This window comes from Bufo gargarizans, chromosome 11 (assembly GCF_014858855.1).
Source record: "Bufo gargarizans isolate SCDJY-AF-19 chromosome 11, ASM1485885v1, whole genome shotgun sequence".
NCBI lineage: Eukaryota > Metazoa > Chordata > Amphibia > Anura > Bufonidae > Bufo > Bufo gargarizans.
Genome location: NC_058090.1, coordinates 52727012 through 52743522, shown reverse-complemented (window position 1 = coordinate 52743522; position 16511 = coordinate 52727012). Strand labels below are relative to the sequence as shown.

The 16511-nt window shown below is 46.6% G+C and overlaps 1 protein-coding gene across 1 annotated transcript in view; it reads right to left on the bottom strand.

Annotated features, from left to right (window-relative positions):
- Positions 1-15679, bottom strand: part of GPR176 (G protein-coupled receptor 176) — an 81615-nt gene extending 65936 nt beyond the window's left edge. Inside the window, exon 1 of the mRNA XM_044272744.1 lies at positions 15490-15679. Within this exon, the coding sequence (XP_044128679.1) occupies positions 15490-15679 (190 nt within the window). The remainder of the gene's footprint in view (positions 1-15489) is intronic.
- Positions 15680-16511: the final 832 nt, after the last annotated feature.

Sequence of the window (16511 nt, the reverse complement as noted above, 5' to 3'; positions counted from 1 at the left end):
TTTCTGCCCAATACTGATTGAGGGATGCCATATACCTTCTTCCACAAAATACTAATTGAGGGGTGCTAATGCTATATACCTTTTTCCACCAAATACTGATTGAGGGCTACGATATACCTCCTTCCACAAATACAGCTCTTCTCTATGGACTTAGGCAGAGGGTCATTTAGAAAATGACAGGCAGAGGAAGAGGCAGACCGTTCCGCAGGAATGGTAGGGGTCAGACAGGTGCACCAGGCCGGAGCCTAAGTGGGAAGTTGGAGAAGGCGCGTGCGATAACTTCAAAGCGTGCACCAGAGTTGGTTGAATGGCTCACTCAGCCTACCACTTCTGCACCCTTCTCACTCTCTGCTGTGTGCACCCCAAAGACACCACCAGGAATTATTTTCCCATCCATTCCCAGACCATACCGATGCGCAACCATTCTTGGCATCGGATGAGGAAGAGGAGGTAGCAACGGCTGCCACCCAGCAGTCTGATGACAGTAACCAGATCAGCCCAAGGAGGGTGGTCCCCGCTGTTGCTGCCTACTCAGAGATCTCCTATGTCAGTGGTGGTGAAGGGGACGATGATGACGTGTCAATGGATGTCACATGGGTGCCCACAAGAGAGGAAGAGGAGGGGAGTTCAGAGGGAGATACGGAGCAGAAGATAGGGTGGAGAAGGAGGAGAAGCAGGCAGAACTCGCAGTGCACAGGAGGCAAAAAGCAGACTGCAAATGTATCTAGAGTGAGCCATCCACCATGCACGATCACATCTTGCGCTCTCAGGATGCGGGCACATGGCTCCGCAGTGTGGGATTTTTTTAACGTGTCAGCTGCTGACAATAGTGTTGTCATCTGCAGCCTGTGCTGTCAACGCATAAGTCGCGTTAAACCCAACACTCACCTAGGGATGACCGCCTTAAGAAGGCACCTGACCTCCCATCGCCGAGCCCAGTGGGAGCAACGCCATCAGAACCCACAAAGCCACACTCCCGGCGCTCCACGTCCTGCCTCTTCTCCTTTTCCTCTCTCCTCCCATTTGTCCTCCACTCCACCTTCCACCGTGCCGACGTCGCGTTCATCTGGCACAAGGCAGGCTTCCGTGGCCCAAATATTTAAGCGTAAAAAAATGATGACGCCGGATAATCCTCTTGCCCAATGGCCGACCGCTGGCTAGTCGGAACTGCTAGCCCGCCAACTACTGCCATATAAATTGGTGGACTCGGAGGCCTTTAGAAAATTTGTGTCCATTGGCACACCGCAATGGAAGGTCCCCAGAAGGAAATATTTCTCCCAGAAGGGCATCCCTGAACTATATGGCCACGTCCAGTGGCAAGTGTGTTGGCACCCACACAGTGTGGGTGCCAATATACATCTGACCACAGACACATGGTCTAGCAAACACGGGCAGGGAAGGTACATCACTTTTTCTGCCCACTGGGCGAACCTTCTGACGGTCGTCAAGCATATAACCCGTGGCACCCATATGGATTTGGTGTTACCGCCACGGATTGCATGCAGGCTTGCCTCTTCTTCTCCTCCTCCATCCTCCGTCTCCTCCTCGGCAGACTCCTCCTTTTCCACTGCTACAGACTCTTCCGCTGCACTCCCCAAGCTCCCCAGAACCTATTCGACGTGCCATGTGAGACGCTGCCATGCTGTGCTGCGGCTGTTATGCCTGGAAGCCAAGAGCCACACCGGTCCTGCACTCCTTTCAGCTCTGCGGTCACAGGCCGATCAGTGGCTAACCCCGCTCAATTTGACAGTTGGTAAAGTGGTGTACGACAACTGTGCCAATCTGCTGAGCACGCTGAAACAGGGCAAAATGACACACGTGCCGTGCATGGCACACGTCCTGAACTTAGTTGTGCAGCGATTCGCTGCCAAATACCCCGGGGTCCAGGACATTGTACCTTACGCCTTCTTTCTGGAGTGTGCATTGTGTCGTGTCATTGATCAAGCCATCGAGGAGCAGGAGCTGGAAGATGAGGAAGTCGCAATGCTGAATGAATTCCCAGGGGATCTACTCCATCTGAGACAAGTCAGCAGGAGTCTGAAGAGGAATCAGAGGATGGTGGCTGGGGGGGGGAGGAGGAGGAGGAGGAGCAAGAAGCGCAGGCTTTAAACTTTTTAGGGATCCCTGGTATTGTCCGTGGCTGGGGGGGGGGGAGGAGACCGAGGACGACATTATCCTGGACGATAAGCAGGAGCCAGGGCGCTCCACCGCTTTTAATTTAGTGCAGTGTTTGAAGAGGGACCCCCGTATAAAAAGTATAAAGGTCAAGGACCTGTACTAGGTGGCAACGTACTTAAACCCCCTGTAAAAACACAAAATAGCAGACATGTTACCAGCAGCATGTCTAGGCCTTGCTGCGAGAGATGCTGCATTCTGCTGTTGCGGGCACTGGCAGAGGAATTTCAGGTGTGGTACCAATCCTACCGCGCCTGCAAAAAGAAGGTGTTTTGAAGATGTGTTGGTCACTTTGGATCTGAGATCATTCTTGCAGCCAACCCATCGACAGCCTCCCTCCGGATACAGCCTCAGGAACGCCTAGACCAACAGGCGTCCGACTACATCGGGTTAACCGCCGATGTGAACGCTCTGAGAAGTGAGGAACCCCTTGACTACTGGGTGTGCAGGCTTGACCTGTGGCCAGAGCTGGCACAATTTGCAATGGAATGCTTGGCTTGCCCCTCGAGTGTCCTGTCCGAAAGGACATTCAGCGCAGCAGGGGGGATCGTGACCGATAAGCGCACTCGCCTAGCTCACGACAGTGTGGGCTACCTCACTTTTAAAAAAATTAATGAGGCATGGATCTTGGAGGAATTCAACACCTGTGATGACCACGTGTAATTGAATTTCCTCATGCCCGCACACACATATCCGCCACCACACAAAACAAAAATTGGTCCTTGCCTTATGTATATACAGCGGCATAAAAGGCCTTTTATGTCAGTTGTCAGTTGAATGCCTAATTTTTGGGGCCTGTAATGGCAGACAGTTACATTTTTATCCTGTGACCGTCTAATGTACCTCCAGCCAGGGCTGCCATCAGAAATTTTGGGGCCCCTTACACAGCTCAAGGCCTGGGCCCCCCCTCCTACCCGCCCCTTTAGAATCCGTCCTGACTCCACCTCCCCTCAACCCCCAAGGACCTACCCCCAATTTCATAATTTTTTTACAACTACAAAGACAGTAAAAAGTGATAATCAGTGATTTCAGTAAGGAATTCATTTTTGACCAAATAATATGAAGCCTGCTACCACGACAAGGTAGACTCTTTTAAGCAGGACCCTACACTAACCCCAACTACACTCCCTGTTCTTATCTGCCCTAGCAATCTTCCCCTGGCACATTTAAAAAAAAAAACGAAAAAAGCACAAGGTTTACTGTTACAGTGTTATGGGGGGATCTGTGGATGACGTACTGTTATGGGGGGAATCTGTGGAGGACTTACTCTTATGGGGGGAATATGTGGATGACACACTGTTATGGGGGAATCTGTGGATGACACACTGTTATGGGGGAATCTGTGGATGACACTGTTATGGGGGATCTGTGGATGACACACTGTTATGGGGGAATCTGTGGATGACACAGTTATGGGGGATCTGTGGATGACACACTGTTATGGGGGGAATCTGTGGATGACACAGTTATGGGGGATCTGTGGATGACACACTATTATGGGGGATCTGTGGATGACACACTGTAATGGGGGAATCTGTGGATGACACACTGTTATGGGGGAATCTGTGGATGACACACTGTTATGGGGGATCTGTGGATGACACACTGTTATGGGGGAATCTGTGGATGACACACTGTTATGGGGGAATCTGTGGATGACACACTGTTATGGGGGAATCTGTGGATGACACACTGTTATGGGGGAATCTGTGGATGACACACTGTTATGGGGGAATCTGTGGATGACACTTATGGGGGAATCTGTGGATGACACTTATGGGGGAATCTGTGGATGACACTTATGGGGGAATCTGTGGATGACACTTATGGGGGAATCTGTGGATGACACTTATGGGGGAATCTGTGGATGACACTTATGGGGGATCTGTGGATGACACACTGTTATGGGGGAATCTGTGGATGACACACTGTAATGGGGGAATCTGTGGATGACACACTGTTATGGGGGAATCTGTGGATGACACACTGTTATGGGGGATCTGTGGATGACACACTGTTATGGGGGAATCTGTGGATGACACACTGTTATGGGGGAATCTGTGGATGACACACTGTTATGGGGGAATCTGTGGATGACACACTGTTATGGGGGAATCTGTGGATGACACACTGTTATGGGGGAATCTGTGGATGACACACTGTTATGGGGGAATCTGTGGATGACACACTGTTATGGGGGAATCTGTGGATGACACTTATGGGGGAATCTGTGGATGACACTTATGGGGGATCTGTGGATGACACACTGTTATGGGGGATCTGTGGATGACACAATGCTATGGGGGATCTGTGGATGACACACTGTTATGGGGGAATCTGTGGATGACACACTGTTATGGGGGAATCTGTGGATGACACACTGTTATGGGGGAATCTGTGGATGACACACTGTTATGAGGGAATCTGTGGATGACACACTGTTATGGGGGAATCTGTGGATGACACTGTTATGGGGGGATCTGTGGATGACACACTGTTATGGGGGAATCTGTGGATGACACTTATGGGGGAATCTGTGGATGACACAGTTATGGGGGATCTGTGGATGACACACTGTTATGGGGGATCTGTGGATGACACAATGTTATGGGGGATCTGTGGATGACACAATGTTATGGGGGATCTGTGGATGACACACTGTTATGGGGGGAATCTGTGGATGACACACTGTTATGGGGGAATCTGTGGATGACACACTGTTATGGGGGAATCTGTGGATTACACACTGTTATGGGGGAATCTGTGGATGACACACTGTTATGGGGGATCTGTGGATGACACACTGTTATGGGGGATCTGTGGATGATACATTGTTATGGGGGATCTGTGGGTGACACACTGTTATGGGGGGTCTGTGGGTGACGCACTGTTATGGGGGATTTGTGGGTGACGCACTGTTATGAGGGATCTGTGGATGACACTCAACCACTCTCAAACCCAACTGGTCAAACTTGTTAAATGGATCCCAAACACAATATGCAGAATAACACCCCCCACCCCTCCAACACTTAATTAACCCCTTCATGGCCTAAACATTTTTTTCAAAGCTGAACACAAAGCTAAATAGGGCTGGGTGGGAAGGGAGGGGTTAATAACAATGATGGAGGATAATCCAGAAAACAGCTTTGCATTTTACCCCTGAGCAAAGACCACACAACAAGTTGATGCAGTACTTTTAGTCCGGCGGCCGTCGTGCTGGGCCGGAGCTCCACCCCCGTCCCCATTATAGTCAATTGGGACGGAGCGGTGGTCCAGCGAAATAACGGCAGGACGGATCTGACCGGGTGAACAGCCTGTCGGATCCGTCCTGCCGCTAGTTTGAAAGTAGCCTTACAATCTCATGGCTTCTGAGCAACAGATCGCGTGGTCTTCACAGTCATCTGTCACTTCTCTTATCTCTCTGCTCCTGTCCCTTAATCTTATCACTGCTGCAACAAAAGCATCAGCCTCAGTGTAAACTGTTCTAGTGACTCGCGGCTCTTTTAACTCAAAGAATCGAATGAGTCTCTAACTAAGTCTGATCTTTAGATTCTTTTATAGGGTTTCTACCACATCGTTTTGACAAATTTAGCTGTCAGACACTAGCGATCTGCTAGTGTCTGCTCTACCAAACAATCCTAATATAATAGCTTTTTGTACAGCCGTTTCCATAAAAAACGAACTTTTATTGATATGCTAATGAGCCTCTAGGTGCTATGGGGGCGTCTTTTCAGCACCTAGAGGCTCGGTCTACCTTCACAAAATGCCACCCAGCGCGTCCCTCCAGCACACCCATCTCCTCTGGAATGCGATCCTACCTCTGAGTCAGCGGTCGAATTCTCGCGCCTACGCCGTGCGCGTCTGTCTTCGGCGCAGTAAATGTCTGACCTCTGCCTGCACAGACATCTCGGTCATCGGCGCAGGCGCAGTGAATGTCTGACCGCTCCCTGCACAGACATCTCTACTGCGCCTGCGCCGATGACCGAGATGTCTGTGCAGGCAGTGGTCAGACATTCACTGCGCCGAAGACAGATGCACCGAAGACAGAGGTAGGATCACATTCCAGAGGAGATGGGCGGGCTGGAGGGACGCGCTGGTCGGCATTTTGTGAAGGTAGACTGAGCCTCTAGGTGCTGAAAATCCCCCATAGCACCTAGAGGCTCATTAGCATATCAATAAATGTTTGTTTTTTATGGAAATGGCTGCACAAAAAGCTATTATAATAGCATTGTTTGGTAGAGCAGACACTAGCGGATCGCTAGTGTCTGATAGCTAATTATGTCAAAACGATGTGGTAGAAACCCTTTAACCTGTGACTCATCCGATTCTTTCTTAGACTCCCTGTACAGTGTGACTCAGAGCTGCTAGTGCTTGCCTTGCCTCAGCTCTGATTGGTTGGTGGGCGGGGAGGGGAGGGGCTGGCAGAAGCAGCTTCCACTCTAGGATCAGATTACACTCCTCCCGAGCCCCTCCCCTCCCTGCTGCCAGCGGCTCTGCTATTGTGTGCTGTGTGACTCACTGACTCAGACTGAGCGGCTTCACACGGATCGGTTCAGTGAACTGAATCGATTCAAATGAATGATTCGTTCATGAACTGGACATCACTAGCAAGGAATAATCAATTGCCCCCTCTAGCGATGCAATAAAGTTCAACTCAAGTCACTGACAAATGAGAGGGGGTAAAAAAAAAATATATATATATATTTTATTTATTTTTTTACATTGGAACTAGCCGGGCCCCCCACAGGGTCTGGGCCCCTCATTCACCATAAGGGCCATCTAATGTCACAGGGTCATGTGACTGTGCCCCCCACCCGGTACTGTGCCCCTCACCCCTTACTGTGCCCCCTTATACACTGCGTTGTGCCCACTTACCACACCCTGTGCAGTGCCCCTAGTCATTTCCTGTACTGTGCCCTCTTATACCCTTTTATCCGGTCATGGTAGGGCGGTGTTATCCGGTCACTGTACAGAGGTGTTATCCGGTCAATGTATGGCAGTGGTATCCAATAACTGGATGCCTATAACTATATCCCTTTCCGTGCCCACGCCATCCTTTTTGAAGACCTGGCATGAGCCGGAAAAATATGAAGATTGTGGTGCTAAGGACCTTTGCGCCACAATCTGTGTCAAAAATACGCCTAATATAGATATATTTCTATATAATAAATGACCCCCTAATTGTACTATTATTCGGGGGTAGGGCTAATATCTTTATATTATATAGATTCTAGTGTATTATACTGGGCCCTGTATTTCCCAGTAGAAAATGATCCTTTGGAAACACAGTCCTCATCCCTGACCACCAGGACCAGGTAGCGCTCTGTCAGTACATGGCGGCCTCCCTTACATGCTGCTCCGCTGTGTACTGGTGCTTATTCTGACACTAGGGCTGAGTTCACATCCCATTTTTGCCATCCATTTAATGCATACCAAAAATGTATGCGTTAACAGATGCCTCAGACTGATGCCGTACAGTGGCGTCTGTTCACCATACAGTTCCATGGTAGAAAAAAAAATTACGTTAACATATAATTTTTTTTAATGGACTCTGCAGGATACAAAAACATGGAGTGCTGCACATTTGTATACATCAAACCGATAGGAAACAAAAATTTTCTAGGCTCCAGCAGGGCACATTTTTGAGAGTTTCCCTTTAAGACGCATTAAAAATGGCCCCTGATTAAAATACATATTTTTTGTGGGAATTTTTGCCAATGATCCCCCTCTGGTATGTCACTGTCCATGTTGTGGGACTATTTGTATACTCATAGTTTGTATTTGGTGGCTGCAAATATGACCCGAAGGTTTTTCAGGTTCGCCTGCTATTAAAGTCAATGGGCGCGATGCGAACGCGCGGTTCGCAAACATTTGATTGCGAACGCGCATTCGCAAATCGTCCCGGCCGATGTTCGTCCATCACTAGTGATATATCCGGCTGCACCAATATAGGGGCAGAAGAGAAGCACTCCTTAACCGCCTCCGGACCGCCTAACGCAGATGTGCGGTCCGGAGGCGGCAGCCCTGCGCTCAACGACGCATATACGCGTCATCTCGCGAGGGCCGGGATTTCCTGTGAACGCGCGCACACAGGCGCGCGCGCTCACAGGAACGGAAGGTAAGCGAGTGGATCTCCAGCCTGCCAGCGGCGATCGCTCGCTGGCAGGCTGGAGATCCGAATTTTTTAACCCCTAACAGGTATATTAGTCGCTGTTTTGATAACAGCGTCTAATATACCTGCTACCTGGTCCTCTGGTGGTCCCTTTTGCCTTTTGTTAGGATCGACCACCAGAGGACTCAGGTAGCTCAGTACAGTCGCACCAAACACCACACTACACTACACCCCCCCCCCCCGTCACTTATTAACCCCTTATAAACCCCTGATCACCCATGATCACCCCATATAAACTCCCTGATCACCCCCCTGTCATTGATCACCCCCCTGTCATTGATCACCCCCCTGTCAGGCTCCGTTCAGACGTCCGTATGATTTTTACGGATCCACGGATACATGGATCGGATCCGCAAAACACATGCGGACGTCTGAATGGAGCCTTACAGGGGGGGTGATCAATGACAGGCGGGTGATCACCCATATACACTCCCTGATCACCCCCTGTCATTGATCACACCCCTGTCATTGATCACCCCCCTGTAAGGCTCCATTCAGACGTCCGTATGATTTTTACGGATCCATGAATACATGGATCGGATCCGCAAAACACATTCGGACGTCTGAATGGAGCCTTAAAGGGGGGTGATCAATGACAGGCGGGTGATCACCCATATACACTCCCTGATCACCCCCTGTCATTGATCACCCCCCTGTAAGGCTCCATTCAGACGTCCGCATGATTTTTACGGATCCATGGATACATGGATCGGATCCGCAAAACACATGCGGACGTCTGAATGGAGCCTTACAGGGGGGTGATCAATGACAGGCGGGTGATCACCCATATACACTCCCTGATCACCCCCTGTCATTGATCACCCGCCTGTCATTGATCACCCCCCTGTAAGGCTCCATTCAGACGTCCGCATGTGTTTTGCGGATCCGATCCATGTATCCATGGATCCGTAAAAATCATACAGACGTCTGAATGGAGCCTTACAGGGGGGGTGATCAGTGACAGGGGGGTGATCACCCTGATCACCCCCTGTCATTGATAACCCCCCTGTAAGGCTCCATTCAGACATCCGCATGTGTTTTGCGGATCCGATCCATGTATCCATGGATCCGTAAAAATCATACAGACGTCTGAATGGAGCCTTACAGGGGGGGTGATCAGTGACAGGGGGGTGATCACCCTGATCACCCCCTGTCATTCATAACCCCCCTGTAAGGCTCCATTCAGACATCCGCATGTGTTTTGCGGATCCGATCCATGTATCCATGGATCCGTAAAAATCATACGGACGTCTGAATGGAGCCTTACAGGGGGGGTGATCAGTGACAGGGGGGTGATCACCCTGATCACCCCCTGTCATTGATAACCCCCCTGTAAGGCTCCATTCAGACGTCCGCATGTGTTTTGCGGATCCGATCCATGTATCCATGGATCCGTAAAAATCATACGGACGTCTGAATGGAGCCTTACAGGGGGGTGATCAATGACAGGGGGGTGATCAGGGAGTCTATATGGGTGATCACCCCCCTGTCATTGATCACCCCCCTGTAAGGCTCCATTCAGACGTCCGCATGTGTTTTGCGGATCCGATCCATGGATCCGTAAAAATCATACGAACGTCTGAATGGAGCCTTACCAGGGGGGTGATCAATGACAGGGGCGTGATCCGGGAGTCTATATGGGTGATTACCCCCCTGTCATTGATCACCCCCCTGTCATTGATCACCCCCCTGTCATTGATCACCCCCCCCTGTAAGGCTCCATTCAGAAATTTTTTTGGCCCAAGTTAGCTGAAATTTTTTGTTTGTTTTTGTTTTTTCTTACAAAGTCTCATATTCCACTAACTTGTGTCAAAAAATAAAATCTCACATGAACTCGCCATACCCCTCACGGAATCCAAATGCGTAAACATTTTTAGACATTTATATTCCAGACTTCTTCTCACGCTTTAGGGCCCCTAAAAAGCCAGGGCAGTATAAATACCACACATGTGACCCCATTTCGGAAAGAAGACACCCCAAGGTATTCCGTGAGGGGCATATTGAGTCCATGAAAGATTGAAATTTTTGTCCTAAGTTAGCGGAAAGTGAGACTTTGTGAGAAAAAAACAAAAAAAATCAATATCCGCTAACTTATGCAAAAAAAAAAAATTTCTATGAACTCGCCAGGCCCCTAATTGAATACCTTGGGGTGTCTTCTTTCCAAAGTGGGGTCACATGTGGGGTATTTATACTGCCCTGGCTTTTTAGGGGCCCGAAAGTGTGAGAAGAAGTCTGGGATCCAAATGTCTAAAAATGCCCTCCTAAAAGGAATTTGGGCACCTTTGCGCATCTAGGCTGCAAAAAAGTGTCACACATGTGGTATCGCCGTACTCAGGAGAAGTTGGGGAATGTGTTTTGGGGTGTCATTTTACATATACCTATGCTGGGTGAGAGAAATATCTTGGCAAAAGACAACTTTTCCAATTTTTTTATACAAAGTTGGCATTTGACCAAGATATTTCTCTCACCCAGCATGGGTATATGTAAAATGACACCCCAAAACACATTCCCCAACTTCTCCTGAGTACGGCGATACCACATGTGTGACACTTTTTTGCAGCCTAGATGCGCAAAGGGGCACACATTCCAAAGTGCACCTTTCGGATTTCACAGGCCATTTTTTACAGATTTTGATTGCAAGGTACTTCTCACACATTTGGGCCCCTAAATTGCCAGGGCAGTATAACTACGCCACAAGTGACCCCATTTTGGAAAGAAGACACCCCAAGGTATTCCGTGAGGGGCACGGCGAGTTCCTAGAATTTTTTATTTTTTGTCACAAGTTAGCGGAAAATGATGATTTTTCTTTTTTTTTTCTTTTTTCCTAACAAAGTCTCATATTCCACTAACTTGCGACAAAAAATAAAAAATTCTAGGAACTCACCGTGGCCCTCACGGAATACCTTGGGGTGTCTTCTTTCCAAAATGGGGTCACTTGTGGCGTAGTTATACTGCCCTGGCAATTTAGGGGCCCAAATGTGTGAGAAGTACCTTGCAATCAAAATGTGTAAAAAATGGCCTGCGAAATCCGAAAGGTGCACTTTGGAATATGTGCCCCTTTGCCCACCTTGGCTGCAAAAAAGTGTCACACATCTGGTATCGCCGTACTCAGGAGAAGTTGGGGAATGTGTTTTGGGGTGTCATTTTACATATACCCATGCTGGGTGAGAGAAATATCTTGGTCAAATGCCAACTTTGTATAAAAAAATTGGAAAAGTTGTCTTTTGCCAAGATATTTCTCTCACCCAGCATAGGTATATGTAAAATGACACCCCAAAACACATTCCCCAACTTCTCCTGAGTACGGCGATACCAGATGTGTGACACTTTTTTGCAGTCAAGGTGGGCAAAGGGGCACATATTCCAAAGTGCACCTTTCGGATTTCACCGGTCATTTTTTACACATTTTGATTGCAAAGTTCTTCTCACATATTTGGGCCCCTAAATTGCCAGGGCAGTATACCTACCCCACAAGTGACCCCATTTTGGAAAGAAGACACCCCAAGGTATTCCGTGAGGGGCATGGCGAGTTCCTAGATTTTTTTATTTTTTGTCGCAAGTTAGTGGAATATGAGACTTTGTAAGAAAAAAAGAAAAATAAAAAATCATCATCATTTTCCGCTAACTTGTGACAAAAAATAAAAAGTTCTATGAACTCACTATGCCCATTAGCGAATACCTTAGGGTGTCTACTTTCCGAAATGGGGTCATTTTTGGGGTTTTTCTACTGTTTTGGCATTGTAGAACCTCAGGAAACATGACAGGTGCTCAGAAAGTCAGAGCTGCTTCAAAAAGCGGAAATTCACATTTTTTACCCAAACCATTTTTTTTTTGCCCTAACATTTTTTTTTATCAAAGACATGTAGAACTATAAATTTAGCGAAAAATTTATATATGGATGTCGTTTTTTTTGCAAAATTTTATAGCTGAAAGTGAAAAATTTCATTTTTTTGGAAAAAAATCGTTACATTTTGATTAATAACAAAAAAAGTAAAAATGTCAGCAGCAATAAAATACCACCAAATGAAAGCTCTATTAGTGAGAAGAAAAGGAGGTAAAATTTATTTGGGTGGTAAGTTGCATGACCGAGCGATAAACGGTGAAAGTAGTGTAGTGCCGAAGTGTAAAAAGTGCTCTGGTCATGAAGGGGGTTTCAGCTAGCGGGGCTGAAGTGGTTAATCGCCCTTTCTTAGCCATGTCAGTTAAGGGTTTTACTATTACTATATATCGAATAGTTCTGAATACATTTTCAGTAATAGTTGGTGAACCCCAAAAAACGAATGAGAGCCTTCAGATTTTCGGGTCGATCCCAGTGTAATACAGCACGGACTTTCTCTGGATCCATTTGAAAACCTGAAGATGGAGCCCAAAAACTGCACCTCGTGTACAGCAAAAACACACTTCTCTAATTTTGCGTACAATTTATTATCTCTTAGGATCTGTAACACCTGTCTAACGTGATCCTGATGTATCTCCATGTCTGAAGAATAAATTAGAATGTCATCCAAATGCACGACTACAAACCTCCACACCAGGTGATGAAAAATGTCATTCACAAAATGCTGGAAAACCGCAGGAGCATTGGTCAACCCAAAAGGCATGAGCAGGTTTTCAAAGTGCCCCTCAGGAGTATTAAAAGCTGTCTTTCATTCTTCCTCTTCCTTGATCCTAACTAGATTATATGCCCCCCTTAAGTCCAACTTGGAGAACACCTTGGCACTAAAAATCTGGTTTAACAAATCGGGAATCAAAGGAAGAGGGTAAGGCTCACGGACAGTAATCCGATTGAGTTCACGGAAATCCAGACATGGCCGAAGACCTCCATCCTTTTTTTTTAACAAAAAAGAACTCTGCTCCCACTGGAGATTTGGAAGGTCTTATGTGTCCTTTAGCCAATCTCTCGGCAATATACTCTCTCATGGCCAGTCTTTCAGGTCCAGAAAGGTTATACAATCTAGATTTTGGCAACTTAGCTCCGGGAATAAGGTTGATAGGATAATCATATTCCCGATGCGGAGGTAAATCCTGGCATCCACTCTCAGAAATTACATTAGCGAAATCAGATATAAGAGGGTAATGTCTTAGTAGTTAAAACAGAAAAATATGTATTTAGACAATTGTCAATGCAATAATCACCCTAATCCAGAATTTGTCTGGGAGGGCAGTTTTAGGCTCCAGATAGGCCTGGTCTCCACCAGGACCAACAGCATGTGATCTCTGCATCTGCAAGACGGCCGTGCGGTGGTCAGCTACCTCCAAAGATAGCCCTTGCAGCTGACCTGCCAGTGCAACAATAGGACCCATGGCTGCACACAAACAAAAAATGACGGTTTTGGTGGTTTATAATGTCACACTTCGGTGTGGGAAGGGGGAAACAGGGAATGAGGCCTGAGAACTGGGGAAGAAAAATGGACACCTCCTAGTGAAAACCCTAACCAAAATCCAAAAACCAGTATGAACAGACCCCAAAGGTAGGCGAGTTCATACGCAGGAATACCTAAAGTCCTATCAAGCCCTATAGGACCCTGGTACTAATGGCAGGGATGAGACTACCTGTTCCTCCAAAAGGAAGGGCGAACAGGAGTCTCCTTCAGGCCTAAAACAAACAATAGGGAAAAGCAACACACAGAACCCAAACAAAATACAAAAGGGAAAGAAAAGACTTAACTTGAAAGTCGCAATGGAAGCACCAGGAACTTAGCCGAGATCCAACCACAAGCTATCCAAAGGTCCAAACAGAAGCTATAAACCGCACAGCATTGTGGGAGTAGCAACTATAAATGGCGAAGGTTAAATTACCCTAATAGCCACACCTGGGGAAAGAAGGTGTTGCAAGCACCAGAAACAACACAGACATAATTTAATCTAAACAGAAAACATGTCAGATCAAACCACGTGTTGTCAGTCTCACCGATCACCTGCCCCCTGTCGTGGGAACGTCCCTGACAATCTCCTAGAGGAACCAAGTATCATACAAGTGGAAACCCAACCTTGTTTTTCCTGAACAGCAGAAGTTGGTGGAAAGTTGGACTGCCCACATACACATTAGCTTGGCTGATCCCGCTAAAATTGTTGGGATTTGCAGACATTTATCTAATGTGTACACTTGGCTTAAGTAATGAAAGCAGAAGAGAGTTGATCAGTTCAAGTTATGGAAAGATGGGCCCTGATTTATCAAGCCTGCACTCTAGAATTCTGGCTCCAAAAAGTCGCAAAATGGGGTGACTTGCACAAACATTGTGCGCCTTTTTGCTTTTTTACACCACTCACTCCCTTTTTGCATTATAGGTGGGAAAGTGACCGTGGTCGGCTATGTTAATGAGTTTCACTCCAGATTTATCACTGAGACTTTTGAATCTGAGATTGGAGTAGGAAAACCGGAGGAGCTTTTCCAGACAAAAGTGTTATGCTTAAGGATAAGACAAATATATCAAACAAGCAACATTGGATACATGTGGCATAAAGTACTCCAACATAGAATCAAACAAAACTGACTTCAAATATTACCCTCAATATATCCCACCTCCCCCACATACAAAAAGTATTTTGATCCCTAGAGTAATAAATTTGCAAATGTTGTACAGATTTCAGATATGTTTTTGATGTAACGGTAGCTTAATCTGAAGTCAGACTTGACTTTATATCAGCTCTTAGTCTATTATGGACTGTATACAATCTTGTACAGCAATCTCCAGAGCAATTTTGTAGGATTGTGAGGCTGTTAGAAATCTAAGACTGCAGCAATACAGTATGAAATCATTTGGAGGTGAGTATGGTTGTGTAATCATCCATAAATATTTAGCAGGTTGTGAAAGCATGGTGAGTAAAGGCAGGCACAAAGGTAAAAACTAACCTCCCCCATCAGACGAATGATCATATAGTTATGCAATATTAACATTTCCCTGTTAACACCAGACTACAATAAACAAGGTAATTAAATCGCAAATTCTTCATCTAATGCTTTCATGGTGCTGGTAACAAGTAACCAATAATGCAAAAACAAAGGTTGCCATCAATCAAGATCGGATCAGCAAAATTATTATTCATTTTTTTTTTTCATTCTTTAGCAATCTATATAGACGTAGACGTAATGAACTGTATATTTATGACCTGGAGAAGCAAATCTCAAATACGAAACTTACCCAACAGGGACCCAATGAAAATGATAACTTGGACGCTTGTGGTAAAATGTCTGTAGCTCAGCCCATCACTGTTGCTGCGGTTGCTCCACAAGACTTGTGAATGAGATACATTTCTGATTTCGAAGGCTCCAGCCTGGAAGAAGCCGATCTCGCTTGTATTTCTGAAAATCAGGCTGCCATTATAACCCATGGCCATTCTTCTGTCGCCTACTGCATTTGCTGCACTTGCTCTCCTCTAGCTGTTGGTCCAAGGATCAAGGGTCTGAAGCCCACAGCTCTGTAGGTTCCCTGGCTCTGTGCGCCCATCTCAGAATAATTACCTGACATGTCCACATAGGATGCATTTTGTCTTTAGCCTGTCTGGCTCTTGACATGGCAAGGAGAACACAAGCCTCTTTCTCTGCTCTTCACCCCCAGCAAACATCTCCAATGCAAGATCATGTCAGACGCCTGTGAAAAAGGAGGGGGGTGGAAAGAGCTGACCCTGAATCTCATTGCTTCTCTGGCCCCTCTCTGTAAGTCTTTAACACGAGCTCTCCGCCTCTCTTCTTCTCACAGTCTCTGATAAGAAGCGGAAAAAGAGAAAAGGCAGAATCAGTCACAGAGAATCCTTGATGAAACCTCTCTTTCCACCTAGACGAGCAAGGCAGTGATCACATGAGCAGGCACACACAATATGCAGACTGCCTACATCTAGGTCCAATTCATGGGGATATCCTATTCCATTCCACGGTCTTTGTTTTGCCTTCTATCATGAGGAGACTACAATCCCAAAATGCCTTGGGAGTCACGAAAAATCCAATGTGTCATATAGTCAATTATCAGAAGAAAGCAGATTCATTTTTATTAGAGAGACCCTGACCTTGGTTTCTTTTAGTCGGCTTCATGCTGTCGCTCATTGGTTTTAGTTTTCCTACCCATCTTCCTTTTTGTTTGTCACCTACGTATTATTACCGACATTTTATGGAAATTGCCCCCTGTCAAACTAATAATCCTATATTGTAGCATATAGCTTTTATATG